Source organism: Hyperolius riggenbachi, chromosome 7 (genome assembly GCF_040937935.1).
Source record: "Hyperolius riggenbachi isolate aHypRig1 chromosome 7, aHypRig1.pri, whole genome shotgun sequence".
NCBI classification, from domain to species: Eukaryota; Metazoa; Chordata; class Amphibia; order Anura; family Hyperoliidae; genus Hyperolius; species Hyperolius riggenbachi.
Window position 1 is genome coordinate 127,906,155 of NC_090652.1, and position 14,936 is coordinate 127,921,090.

Below are 14,936 nucleotides of genomic sequence, written 5' to 3' on the forward strand. Positions count from 1 at the left end.
AGTATAGTAAATATACAAAAATAACTGGCCAGCATAGGCATATAAGGGTGCGTAAACGCAACTCATTTTATTAGCATTTCCTTGTAGTAATGCTAGATACACACGGTGCAATTTTATGACCGATTTACTTTCAGATCGACTGTTTCCAATATGTCCGATGTGATTTCCAATCGATTTTCCGTAGAAGTGAACGGAAAATCGATTGGAAAATCAATCGGAAATCAGATTGGCCATGTTAAAAATAGTCCATCTGTCAGTAAATCTGTCAGAAAATTGCATCGTGTGTACCTAGCATAAGAGATCTTGCCTATACAATCTGTTCATAGTATTCAAAATCTGTTGGTTCTCACAGTACTTGGTGGTAAAATTGGCCAATCTTTTTACCGCTTTCATGTATTATGGGGGCGACACAACTATGAACAGATTGGGTCGGTAAACTTCCATACTACATGGAAGTGGTAAAATTGGCCAGTGAAAATTAAGAGTGTGTATGCACCCTAAGGGCCCTTTTACACTTAATCAGTTGGTATGCGTTAGTGTGCGTCAGTATGCGTTAGTGCGCGTTGGTACGCGTTTTTTTCCATAGCAGTGCATTGGGAAGACTATTTCAGTTAAAACGCATTAAGTGTGAAAGGTGCCATAGGAAAACATGGGCATTACTTTAAAAATCAGTTTTCTTTCCGTTTTAACTGAGGGCAACTGATTAAGTGTAAGGGCTGAGACACGCCAGAAAAGCTCCCCAAACACTAGAGGTTTCAAAAGCTCTTCCCAATGTAATGCTATGGTTTTTTTCTTTTTTTATAAAACCTCATCGCTCCAGTGTGCATAGACACATAGGATAACATTAGCAGGAGGTTTCAAAAACTGAAAATGCTCAGAAAAACTCCTCTGGTGTGCACCAGGCCTAAAAGGGCCCTTACACTCTAGCTAGATAACTCACAGAAGCAGTGCAGGCCGTGGTCAGCTGCCAAGTCTTCCCTTTTTGAAGTAAAGGTGGCCACTAATGATCCAATCTTTTTTATCCAATTTTACCAAATCTATGTAGTAGAAGGGTAAACTGAGTCAATATACTGAATGGATAATTTAAACAGACCCTTATATTACATAGAAATGGTACGATTGGATGAAAAAACTTGGATCATTAGTGGCCACCATTAGGGTGTGTCTCTGCAGAGAATCGCTAGGGTCTTCTAGGAGCTGACCTCCACAGACATATTTCTTGTTTTGTGCAGGGCTCTCGCCCACTTTTGTGTATTGGAAATCATTATACATTTTATTCATCATGATACTTTTATCACTGTCATTACCAATTCTGTATCTTGTATTCTGTATTTTGTCTTGATTCTGTATTTTGTCACCAATTATGTATTTTGTATATTGGTGTATTCCATTTGTCTGTATTATTATGTACCCCACGTTCGTTTCTTACTTTGTGCAGCACCACGGAATATGTTGGCGCTTTATAAATCAATAATAATTGTCAATTTTTAGGGAAGTAAGCATTTCTGTTTTTAGTGGGGAAACGTTTAAAGAGACATCTGTGCTTTATAATGCAGTCATTTAGATGTTGGCACTTTACAAATCACCTAAATTAGTATTTTGGTGATTAGCTATTAAAGCGGAATAAAGCCCAGCATTTCTTCTTTGCTCTAATAGATTATTTATGGCATATTGTATACAACCAGCATTCTTTTTTTACTAGAACAGCATTCAAAGGGTTACACACAGGCCTTAAGGGGGCCATACACTAGCCGACCAACCAACCAATCGACCATCCAATTCGATTATTATAATCGAATTGGATGAAAATTGGTGCTGCGAAGTTCATGCCCGACCGACAAAGTGACCAATTTCGGGACAGAAACTGGGTGCACGGTCGATTGCGCATGCTGGAAAATTTTGGCCCAAAGAACGAGCGACGAGATGACGAAACCCCCACCGCAATGTATAAATGTATGTAGTGTGTGTGCATTTATACATTACCTGTCCGGTGTCAAGCTCCACGCGGTTTCCGTCCATCTCGCCGGGTTCTGCATACACGCCGGCGGCACTATGTCTGATTTCACAAAGGCGCATAGAGTCTGATATCAGACGCTATGCGCCACTAGCGTGTACCAGCGAGATGGACGGATGGATCCGGCGAGCTGCTACAGGACAGGTAATGTATAAATGCACTACACTACATACATTTATACATTTTGGGGGCAGCAGCGGGGCGGAGCGGCAGCTCAGCTGATTCCCTGATGATTTCATGCTGAAATCGGACGGGAATCGGCCTGTAGTGTATGGGCAGATTCGACTAGAGACAATTTATCTCTAATCCGCTTTGATTAAAGATAAATTTGTCTCTTGGTCGAATCTGCCCATATTCGTTCTAATGTATGGGCACCTTTAGAAGCTCCCCTGCAGGGAAAGCTGGACGAATCAGAACTAGAGATAATGTTATCTTGTGTTTAATTGTATCAAGTGAGGAATGTAAACAAACCCTTCTCTGACACTGCAAACTTTCCTGAAGACAGTGAGACCAGGGCTGTGGAGTCGGTACAAAAATCCACCGACTCCGACTCCTCAGTTTAGGATTCCTTCGACTCCGACTCCTCTAATTTGCATATTACAATCTTGTTGATTGAATGTATGTAGCATAAAATTAGTCTCTTAACTTCCAACGCTTAGGAATTTTAACCAGCTGAGCGGTATGGATGAGCTCAGCTCGTTCATTACCGTCGGAGGCTGCCGCTCAGGCCCTGCTGGGCCGATTTTTGTCAAATAAAAAAGAGCACACGCAGCCGGCACTTTGCCAGCCGCGTGTGCTACCTGATCGCCGCCGCAGCGCGGTGATGCGCCGCGTGCAGAGGCGAAAGAGGGTCCCCCCAGCCGCCCGAGCCCAGCGCAGCCGGACCAAACAGTTCCGGCCAGCGCTAAGGGCTAGATCGGAGGCGGCTGACGTCGGGACGTCGGCTGACATCCATGACTTTTCACTCCGCTCGTCGCCATGGCGACGAGGAAAGCAAAACAATTTACTTCTGATCGCCGGAGGCATTAGGAGCCTTTAGGATATGTAGACTGCCATATGTATTCCCTTTAGTCATAGACTAAAACTAGTCCCTGGTAAGAGTACTTGTAGAAGGTACAGACTGGAACAAAGAACATCTATCAGGCCCTAGGCAATGTAACTGTGGGTACATGTAAGAGTGATGTGCAGGTACTCTGCAGGGAAATGAGGCTATTCTTCCTCTATTTCACATTCTTCATGTACAATCTGAACCAGGTTTATAGGTGATAGACCACACCTCTGTGTTCAATGTGCACAACATTCTCAGTGGATTCTCTGCAGCTCTGAGGGGAGTGCATATGTAGAGTATAGTACTATTGTGTAACAAAGTAAACCTGAGACAGATGAAATTAAAGAGAACCCGAGGCTGGGTTCTAGGAATGAAATCCCCATACAGAGGCTGGGTCTGCCTAAAGAGCCCAGCCTCTGTTGCTATTTAGATTCCCCCAAAGCCCCCCCTGCGCGCTGTGAGACCCCATAATTCACAGCCGCGCTGCCGACACTGAGCGTGTCAGCAGCGGCTCCGGTCCCCCCCCCCTCCCCCTCACGTCCCTTCCCTCCACGCTGATTGGAGGGAAGGGACGCGGGCAGGGACTGGAGCTCTGCAGGAGGTGGGGGAGAGCGGAGACTGACGTTACAAAGGTAAACACAGCCGCACAGTGCGGCTGTGCATTACGGGGTCTCGCTGAGCGCAGGGGGGGCTTTGGGGGAATCTAAATAGCAACAGACGCTGGGCTCTTTAGGCAGACCCAGCCTCTGTATTGGGATTTAAAGTTATATACATACTTGGAGCTTCTTCCAGCCCCCTTCAGGCTAATCAGTCCCTCGCTGTCCTCCTCCGCCACCTGGATCTTCTGCTATTAGTCCAGGTACTTGAGCCAGTTTGGTGTAGTGTGCATGCACACACTCTGCCACTGGGAGCGTACTACACCTGCGTAGCACTATTGCGCAGGTGCAGAACGCTCCTGGCTGTGGGAGCGGCACGTGACTGGACTGCGCTGACTGGCTGAATTACCGGGACTCATAGCAGAAGATCCAGGTGGTGGAGGAGGACAGCGAGGGACTGATTAGCCTGAAGGGGGCTTGAGGAAGCCCAAGGCATGTATAAAACTTTTCTTTTCATCCGTCTCAGGTACCCTTTAATTTGTCACCAAACCAAATTTTAACAACATATCAAATTATTTGATTTCATGAGCAAAAAGAGTGCATACATTTGCATAAATCAGCATCAACGCAGAATTATTTCCATCTCATTGACCATCTCTATTGATGACACAGCTACACATCAGGCTTCATTCTTACAGCATAGATGTTATTTAGTATATATAAGAGATTCCTGTGTACACATCATATATACTGTACAGTTACAATCAGATCTGTATATCTGACTTTAAAAATACAGGGACTGCTTTATTGAAGCAGCACAAATAACTACTTTTGATTTTTTGTTTTATTTCATTTTTGTGGGCTAAGCACAGCTATTACTGTATATATAAATTATTTATGATGACTAATATCTCAGAACTAGAACATTTTATCATATTTTCTATTTTAATTACAGTTTAAATTAATTAGGAGTCGGAGTCGGTGCATTTTTTCCCAACTCCGACTCCAGGCACCCAAAATTGCTCCGACTCCACGACTCCGACTCCACAGCCCTGAGTGAGACGATCAGAAAGCATTTCTTCTTACGTTAGAACAGGCTTTCTCAACCAGGGTTCCCAGGAACCCCAGGGTTCCTTGAGCACTTTGCAGGGGTTCCTTGGCAATTTCCCCCATCGTGGGGGAAGTATAATAGTGCACAGTATAATAGGCGGTACTGTAACAAGAAGCAATAAATTGGGGGCTCAGGAGACAGTATAATGAGTGGCAGTGTAATAGGGAGTAGTGAAATAAACAGCTACACTTACTTTTTACTTACACTTACTATTTATTTAGCAGGAGGCATGGTCTTTAAAAGTATGTGTAGCTGTTTATTTCACTCCTGGAATTCCTCGAGATCAAAAAATTGTTTGCAGGGGTTCCTTGCGATCCAAAAGTTATCTGCAGGGTTCCTCCAGGGTAGAAAGGTTGAGAAAGGCTGCGTTAGAAGATAAATAAAGTAGTTATGAATAACATGCAAAGTCAGCTTTCAGAGCAAAAACAGTGTACTTTTTTGAACGTATAATTTCTAAATGAATAATAATAGTTATGCACAAAAGCAAATATGATAACCGTATGGCATATAAAAGGTAGGAAAATATGTTTTTATTGAATATTATGTCAGGGTTTTATGCCGCTTTAGGCTCCCTACACTCGCTTTTATTAAAATCGGCTAATGCGGCCAATAACGACTGCCTCAACCGATAATCTGGTGTGAGGGTAGTAGCCCCCGTCTGACGCCCTGCAAGCGATCCGCCAGGTGGATCAACGTGTCAAGTAAGGCCCAATACCTTTGTGCATGCAGCTCCCCTGCCAGCCATGCGTCGCTACGTCGGCCCTCTGCCAACTTCCCTCCCCCCCATCCCGCCCGCGTAGGAACAGAAAGCTGGGTCTGTACAGTGTTGGCCAGTAAGGTTTCACGAGGGATATGGTCTTGATCCCTGACAGTCAACATCAGTCAAAGGTGTGTCCTTTAGTCAGCAGTAAGGAGTGAAGTATTTTTTTTGCCTTACACCATGTGACCACCAGGCATTTGTACTTAAAAATGGAAAATTCAAGGAAGGAGTACAGTGTGAGCTGGGTAACTCACAGAAGCACTGCAGCCCGTGGTCAGTTGGCAAGCCTTCCCCTTTTGAAGTAAGGGCCCATTCACACTTGCTGTTTGCAAAACGCTAGCGCTTTTGCTAGCGTTTTTGCTAGCGTTTTGCTCTGGCGATTTTTTTTTTTGTGGTTAATGCCAAAAAATCGCCGTTCACACTTAGCGATTTTTTGGCGATCTCGTTTAGTGCTTCTATAGCACTGAAATGCAGTCGCTGGGAAATCGGCTAAAAATGGTGCAGGCGACACATTTGCATTTTCGAGATTTTGGGCGATTTGCGGCACTTAGCGCAAATCGCCCAAGTAAGAACGGGCCAATAGGGTTTAATTACACTAGCGCTTTCAAAAGCGCTAGTGTTTGAGCGGTTTCCCGAAATCGCCGGCAAAACGCTCAACTGTGAATTAGGGCCCCTAAAGAGTGTGTCTCTGCAGAGCATTTCTAGGGTCTTTTACGAGCTGACCTTCATAGATATGTTTCTTATTTTATTCTCAACTTTTATGAAAGTAAGCATTTCTGAGTACAGTGTGGAGACAAAGGTATTTGACCAGTTAACTATAACTTTCACGTGGGGTCAGTGGTGGACCAAGGGCACAGAGAGTGGACTGGGAAGGCTCTATGGGAGTGGTCCTCAAATTATGGCCCACGGGCCAAATGAGACCCCCTTTCCCTCCGAGGCTTTTTCACTGGCCCCCAAACACAAAATGTATAACTTTATTTATTTGCAGCCTGCATATAGAATAGCAGTGCTGACACCACCCATCCACATACTGTAGAAGCCAGTGAGCAGTAATTCGCTGGCTTGCAATCCAATTCTGCATCAGGTAACACTGCTGTCCAACCAGACGGCAGGTAATCGCCTCGGTGTGCTTCATTGTCTGGTACACAAAGACGTTCTTTGGGCGCCGCATGTCTGAATGGCTAGATTCAATGTAATATTTTTCAGCATCATTTTATGTATGCTCTGGCCTAGGCCTGAAAGATAAATCGAATTTAAATCGAAATCGTGATCACCAAGATCACAATTTCGGAATCGTCAAAGCGGCAATTATCGCGATCGCGTCATTTTCACATGGGGGAAGTTTGAAGAAGTGTGCTTGGCAAAACTCCGGGTTCCTGTATGTCACATGACATACAGGAAGTATTCCGTGCATTAGAAGCTATGTCAAGAACTGATGCAGCTTGGGGGACAGAGGAGGCACAGAGAGAGACACAGAGAGAAAGAACGGGCACAGAGACACAAAGGGGGCAAGAGAGAGACCCAGAGGAGGCATAAAGAGGCAAAGGGGGCACAAAGAGAGACAGGAGGGAACAACTAGGCAAAGAGGGGGAACAAAGCTTGATTGGAAGGAAACCGTGCATCGAATCAAAATCGCAATTTCAGACAGAAATAGCTCAATTCAATTTTTCCCTAAAATCGTTCAGGCCTACTCTGGCCCCCAGCAGTCTGAAGTATGTTGACCCGGGCCTTGACCGAAAAAGTTTAGGGACCCCTGCTCTATGGAATCCAGAGCCTTCCCTCTCCATAGGTGAGTATCTTACTTTGAGGGGTTTTTTTAGGTTCGCTTTGGTATTTCTTTAACTGAGTAAGGCCTAGTGCATGCCAAAAACCTCTAGCAGATCTGCAAAACGCTAGAGGTTTTTGAAGCAGATTTCAGAGTGATTCTAGGCATGTTTAGAAACGTTTTCTAAACACGCCTAATGTTTTTTGGAGCGTTCTTGTGTAGCAGATGTCATATATTGTTACAGTAGAGCTGTTACTGAACAGCTTCTGTAACAAAAACGCCTGGAAAACCGCTCTGATCTAGCGTTTTTCAGAGCGTTTTTCCCCTTTCCTATACTTCAACATTGAGGTAGAAATGCCTCAGAAATCTAAAAAATGCTGCAGCCCCTGAGTTTGTGTTTGTGGAAAAAATGAACCGCTCTGGTGTGCACCATCCCATTCACTTTCATTAGCCAAGCGGTTTTCCCCTGCAAGCATTTTAAAAAATGCTCCAGAACCGCTTCCGTGTGCACCAACCCTAATGGGGTTGCTTGCAGCCTGAACTGCGTACAACACACCCAAATCCCCTTGCCAAGGTTTGTGACACTAACCTGCAGACGTATTCAGTTTCACTTTATGCCAGCTGACCTTTCTGAGCAGATGTTTGTTTTTCCCATGTTAGGGCCCGTTTCCACTTGTGCGGTGCGAATTGCCGCGGTAAAAAGTATGCGAATTTTCGTGCGAATTCACATGAAAATTCGCATGGATGACGCTGTATGCAAATTTAACCATGGCAGTGCCGGTGTGCTTTTTCATTGATTTCCATGCGAATTCGCATGAAAATTCGCATACCAAAGCTGCAGGCGATTTCCCTATTAAATACATTAGCGGCGATTCGCATGCATTCCACACGCAGGCGAATTCTGAGGCCTCTGCCGTGCAGAAAAATCCTGCACAGAAAAACGCTCAGGAAAACTGACAAGTGGAAACAGGCCCATCCACTTGTATTGGCTGTGCGAATCTGCATGCAGGAAACGCATGCAGATTCGCGATAGTGGAAACATGCCCTCACACTTCTAGTTATTATACATGTGTGAAGTTGTTGGATCCTATTATGGACAGAAGTGGTTCAAGAAACCGCATATACTTAATCATGTGTTTATTATTTTTTAGAGCATTGAATTATTTCAAAATAAAAGATCCCAGCCAAGTGAAATTAGAAAATTTGGAGCAAGGATTTTCCATCTACATAAATGGAGCAAATGCAGAGTTGAGAAAACAACACAGTGCCCATGATTTAGGAAGGCGTGGTTTAAAAACACCAAAAGAAAAAGGTACTTTATTGTTAATAAATTAAAACTAGGCTTATAACTATAACTATCTATTGCAGTATTTTGCAACAGTTTACAGAAAACTGAAAACCATTTACGTCACTGTCTTTCAACCGATTTTACAAGTCAATGGCTTCAATTCATCAAAGGGTGTTCGATAACAAAACCCCAGTCCTTAAAATACCGCATTCGGTATTTTACACTTCACTGTGCTAATTCATCAATATTTTCCCATGTGTGGTAGAGGTTCGTTAAGTTACCGAAGTACTACGGCTTCAGTTCATCAAAGGCTGTTAGATAACAGCAGAGCAGTGCAGAGCAGCTTGGAATGTCCCTGTGTTGTTACAAGCTGATAACAATAGAAGGCATCCAGACATCCCTTTACATGTAAAAGTGTGTTATATTTACTGTTACTTATACTGCCTCTGCTGCTCTGAATCTGTCCATCAGTGTTTCTTAACATTTTACTTATTTGCCACAACGTAGATAAACTTCCTGGAGACATTACAAATGCCATGCTTGGTGATTTCACCACTTGCATCTTTGCATGTTCAAACAGGGACTCAAAGGGTTAAACCACCGAAGGACATCTGGGGATATCTTTTGTCCCATTCTCTCTGCTCACTGCCTGGGGGGTCTGGAAGCTTGTGTGGAGAAGCCTGCATGACCTATCAGCAGCACTTGCAGGAGAACAGGGGCTGTTTCTATTGGCTGCCTGCTCCTGCTAATCATGAAAACATTCACACAGAAGGCTTTCAAAGCCTGTAACGACAGGGGAGAGCTTGAGATAAACACCGAATGTGCTAGCGAATGTGGTAACCTTGATGAATTAACATTTACTGACATTTGCTGACATGTGTTGAGCAAAAGTCGGTAATTTATCTCATTGCTCTGTGATTTCAGCTTCTCATTCGGTAACAGCTTTGATGAATTAACATTTTCTTAAGTGCTCCGTTAACTCAGCTGTTTTCAGCATTACCGAATGCGGTAATGCTTGATGAATTGAAGCCAATGTCCCTACTACATGCTAGGCCTAATTTTTGTGATGGAAGACCGTTCACTTACCATGAGTGGTGAATAGAACCCTGAGTACCTAAATCAAGCACCACAAACTGGGAGTGCTCCTTGCAGATAACCATGGGGGGTTTTAGCACTGCAGAGACAGTGCTAGGCACAGTGCCACCTTAATATCTATATTTGCTTAGTGGGTAGCATTTATTTACCCTTAGACGGCCACGGACATCATAGGTTTTCTGTGTTTTTGAATCCATTCGTTGTGAAGGTCTAAAAGCATTTCAGTACAAAACTATTATGCCTGCAGTAGGTGTCTATAGGCTGGTTTATTTTCCCATATTCCTGTTCATTGGCCATTATTCAACCCACTTTACCTGTTAAGTTTTCTCCTAGTAGGAAGTACGTCACTGAGCATTACGCATTTGACCCTATCGCTGCACTCCTGCCGCAGGATGATGGTACCACACAAATGTAAAATTAGCCTGTATGAAAATAATAAAATATATTTTTTTATTATTTTGGCTATCCATGTTTGAATGTGTCTGAACAGCCAGTGTGGTCTGGCCAGTGTGGTCTGGCACAGCCCATTTATTTAATGGTGTGAGTGGTACAATTTGTTGTTGGAGAAAGAGATTGATATATGTTCATGTATGTGTTGTTTCCTTTGACTAAAAGTTAAGAAATAGGGATGGTCAATGAGATGCGAATAATTCCGAGTTTATGCATAAATATTGTATGCAAATGTATGCAGTTTGAAAAATGGACCAATTACATCCCACCAAGGTTTAATTTGATTGGTCCACTTTTAAAACTACACAAATTTGCATACAGAATTTACATAATCCTGTATCAACTCAGAATTATTTGCATCTCATTGACCATCCCTATTAAAAAACACCCCTGCTGTAGCAAAAGGTACAAATGTATCTGTATAGCCATTGATGATTGCATGTTGTTTTAGATCATGGAATTTCTCATCTACCTGGAAGGATAAATTGTACAGCTCCAGGCAAAATTCAAAGAAAAGCATGGATACAGGTAAAAGTTTCTGAGAGGTAGTACTGTATGTATTAAAGGAATATGGTAATAGAGAAGGGAAATGGGTATAAAGAAAATCTGTTATTGTTAGGTAGGTTTTTGTTTTTCTTTTTTTATATGATATGTATACAGTATATACAGTAGGGATGTATACTGTATATATAATGGAACAATTCAGTTGCACTTATGAATACAATTATAGTAAACTGTGATATAGTAAACCTCTGGATATAGTAAACTCAGTCCTCAGCTCCCATCAAATGTGTCAATTCTGATATAGTAAACTACTTTTTCTGGTCCCTTGCAATTTACTATAAAGAGATTCTACTATAATTTGTAAATGTTTTTATCTCTGGCCTGAGCAGTTATTTCAGTTCAATTCAGGTGAGTGATGGGAACGTTTTGTGGTAGTTATGCTCAGATAGTGTCCATACACCACCAAGGCCCTGACATACATTGCCATTTTTACACCTTTGTATAGGTAGTTCAGCAATAACTCATAGATAAAGAAGAAAGGATAATTGGCCGTCACAAGTTATTCGCAGTGGGGGTGGATTGATAAACTTCTGTTTAGTGCTGTTTAGAGACAGTGGGACATCTGCCTTGGATACAGAGGCAAGCTTTCCATTCCTCCATCAAGCAAAGTTACAGATTGCCCAGTAGGCTCATGGTGAACCAGCTCTCTCACAACTGAATAATCACAAATACCTTTGGTTTTAAGAAGGCAAACTTCTGTTTTGCATCAAGCAAAGCAAACCTCTGCTAGATGAAACTCCGACACTCCAGACTCTCTTTTGATTAATTGAATGCACTGGTTTTAGCATTTGCTAGATGTTGAAGCAAGAACAGCCAAATACCGTATTTTTCGGACCATAAGACGCACCTAGGTTTTGTGGACAAAAATCATGGGAAAAAAATCTATGCTTATCCTGGTGCGTCCATGGCCCCGGGGCATCTTATGGACCTTTTCCCCCCAATCCCCCCAAATAATGTCTACCTTGTACCTTTTGTGTCCCTCCTTGTGCTACTCAGCCCTTGTTTTGTCCTCCTATGTCCATCCTGTGTCCCCCTATGTCCTTCCTGTGTTTGTTCTGTGTCCCCCTCTCTGTCCTGTGGATGTCCTGTTCCTGCATCTCCCACATGGCCCCCTTCAGATGCCCACCAGCCAATCAGATTTCTACCCATCACACCAATGCTCCAGTGGGTCACTCACTTGTAATTTCCATGTGGCCTCTTCCCATATTCTTGCTTCAGATGCTGGCCATTAATGTGGGGGCGCTGTCAATCATGGCCGCTGCAGCGGCCAGACACGCTTACCCCTGCCATCACACTTCCACTTGCCCTGATGTTTCTGGGCTCAGGGTTGGCTGTCCTGTGCGTTTCCAACAAGTCTTCTCCTCCAAAGGGCTAGCTCGCTCTTCCTGGAATTTACCCCATTGCGCTGTCAGTCATGGCTAAACACGCTGATCCCTGCCGTCCATCTCAACAGCGGGATCGCTCACTCTGTCTCCGGGCTTCTGTCTCTAAATGTCCCTATGAGATGCCGCCAGCCAATCAGGCGGGGGTCGATGGTCTTGAGGGCGGGAGCAGGCTCTGCCATTCTGGCCAAGCACTACACTTGCTTGATTGGATTTAGATCTGGACTTTGACTGGGCCATTCTAACACATGGATATGTTTTGTTTTAAACCATTCCATTGTTACCCTGGCTTTATGTTTAGGGTCGTTGTTTTGCTGGAAGGTGAACCTCCGCCCCAGTCTAAAGTCTTTTGCAGACTCCAAGAGGTTTTCTTCCAAGATTGCCCTGTATTTGGCTCCACCCATCTTCCCTTTAACTCTGATCAGCTTCCCTGTCCCTGCTGAAGAGAATCACCCTCAGAGCATGATGCTGCCACCACCATATTTGATAGTGGGGATGGTGTGTTCAGAGTGATGTGCAGTGTTAGTTTTCCGCCACACATAGCGTTTTGCATTTTGGCCAAAAAGTTCCATTTTGGTCTCATCTGACCAGAGCACCTTCTTCCACATGTTTGCTGTGTCCCCTACATGGCTTGTGGCAAACTGCAAACGGGACTTCTTATGCTTTTCTGTTAACAATGGCTTTCTTCTTGCCACTCTTCCATAAAGGCCAACTTTGTGCAGTGCATGACTAATAGTTGTCCTATGGACAGATTCCCCCACCTGAGCTGTAGATCTCTGCAACTCGTTCAGAGTCACCATGGGCCTCTTGACTGCATTTCTCATCAGCGCTCTCCTTGTTCGGCCTGTGAGTTTAGGTGGACGGCCTTGTCTTGGTAGGTTTACAGTTGTGCCATACGCCTTCCATTTCTGAATGATCGCTTGAACAGTGCTCCGTGGGATGTTCAAGGCTTTGGAAATCTTTTTGTAACCTAAGCCTGCTTTAAATTTCTCAATTACTTTATCCCTGACCTGTCTGGTGTGTTCTTTGGACTTCATGGTGTTGTTGCTCCCAATATTCTCTTAGACAACCTCTGAGGCCGTCACAGAGCCGCTGCATTTGTACTGACATTAGATTACACACAGGTGCACTCTATTTAGTCATTAGCACTCATCAGGCAATGTCTATGGGCAACTGACTGCACTCAGACCAAAGGGGGCTGAATAATTACGCACACCCCACTTTGCAGTTATTGATTTGTAAAAAATGTTTGGAATCCTGTATGATCTTTGTTCCACTTCTCCCGTGTACACCACTTTGTATTGGTCTTTCATGTGGCATTCCAATAAAATTGATTCAGGTTTGTGGCAATAATGTGACAAAATGTGGAAAACTTCAAGGGGGCCGAATACTTTTGCAAGCCACTGTACCTCTCACTACAGTTGTCCGTTAAACTGCTCTGCCTGGCATACAAATCCACCCACCATATCTCCACTTTATACATCTCGGATGAGTTCTGGGTCACCATGAGCTTGCTGGTTAGTCTATACATCTCGGATGTCATCCAGGACTCTATGGAACTCCCTCCGCCCACCAGGCTCACCCCCACCTTCAGCTCATTAACACAGGCTTTAAAAGACCCATTTGTTTACCATAGCCTACTCGCCATCTTCATAGCTTCACCCCCGTTGACCTTCTACCGCACCCCCACTAATGTGTCCTACTTCTTCACTCCTTGGATTGTAAGACTATTTGGCGGGGCTCTCTTCCCCGTATGCTCTTTTCCAATATCACATGGCTTCAGTGACTCATCTTCTGTATTTATCCCCACCTTGCAATCTGCACACCATTGTTTGTTTTTCACTATTTTGTGTTCCAATGTTTACGGCAGTAAAGTCCACTGTTTGACGTTGTATTGTCTCCCCTATCGTACATTGCTGCATAATAGGTTAGCACTTATAAATAAAGATTAATAATAATACTTAGAATAGAATAGAACATCTTTATTATCATTGTATATACATTATACAATATTGAAATACTTGTGATAAGGTTAACCACTTCCGTACCAGCAGTCTCTGGCCCTTTAAAGGGAACCTGAACCGAGTAAAATTATTTAAAATAAACACATGATGTACCTGCAAATGAATATTACATACTTACCTCGCCGTCAGTTCCTCTCAGAAGCTCACCATTTTCTTTTGTTTAAGATTCCTTCCAGTTCTGACAAGATTTAGTCAGAACTGAAATATATATTAGTTGCTGTCAGTTATATATCAATTGCTGTTAGTTAAAACTGAAAAGAAAACCGATGTGCAAGGTAAGGTCCATGTTTTCATGTGGCTCAAGTGGGCGATATTACAGTTTAACAATGTGCTGACCAGGAAGCTGTTGTGGGGTAATTACCATTTTAAAAATTGAGGAGGGAGCATTCCATTGATCACAGTGGATAAGCAGGATGCGGGAGAGGAGAAAGAGATTGAGGAGTAAACTACACGGTAGGTAAGTGTGACCTGTGTATGTTTATTTTGACTTAATTTTCATTTCAGGTTTGCTTTAAGAACCAGAGACTGCTAGTTTAAAAAAAGGGCGCTTACCGGCGTCACGCAGCACTGACTCGCTGCCGTGGTAATTCACACCATTCTCCCGTTGCTGTAGCCCCCTCGCTCTGCCATCCCTATGACAGCAGAGCTCCCTGAGTCGGTCATGAGCCGATTTCATTGGCTCCTGACCCTGTGATCAATGTGAGCCAAAGTGATTGGCTCACAGTGATCATGAGGTCCGGAGCCTATGAAATCGGCTTCTGCCCGGCTCAGGGAGCTCGGCAGAGCGAGAGGGGTTCAGTGACGGGAGAGCGGCGTGATCGGCAGTATCGGGGATGATT

At 43.8% G+C, this 14,936-nt stretch overlaps 1 protein-coding gene across 3 annotated transcripts in view; it reads left to right on the top strand.

Moving 5' to 3' along the window:
• Window positions 1-14,936, top strand: part of KATNIP (katanin interacting protein) — a 186,640-nt gene that overhangs the window by 15,902 nt on the left and 155,802 nt on the right. For 2 of the 3 annotated variants that reach the window (XM_068244638.1, XM_068244637.1), the window contains exons 4-5: window positions 8,446-8,606; window positions 10,579-10,655. In XM_068244638.1, the coding sequence (XP_068100739.1) occupies window positions 8,446-8,606; window positions 10,579-10,655 (238 nt within the window). Of the gene's footprint in view, window positions 1-8,445; window positions 8,607-10,578; window positions 10,656-13,512; window positions 13,591-14,936 lie in introns of those variants that run through there. The other variant, XM_068244639.1, reaches the window with a different exon arrangement.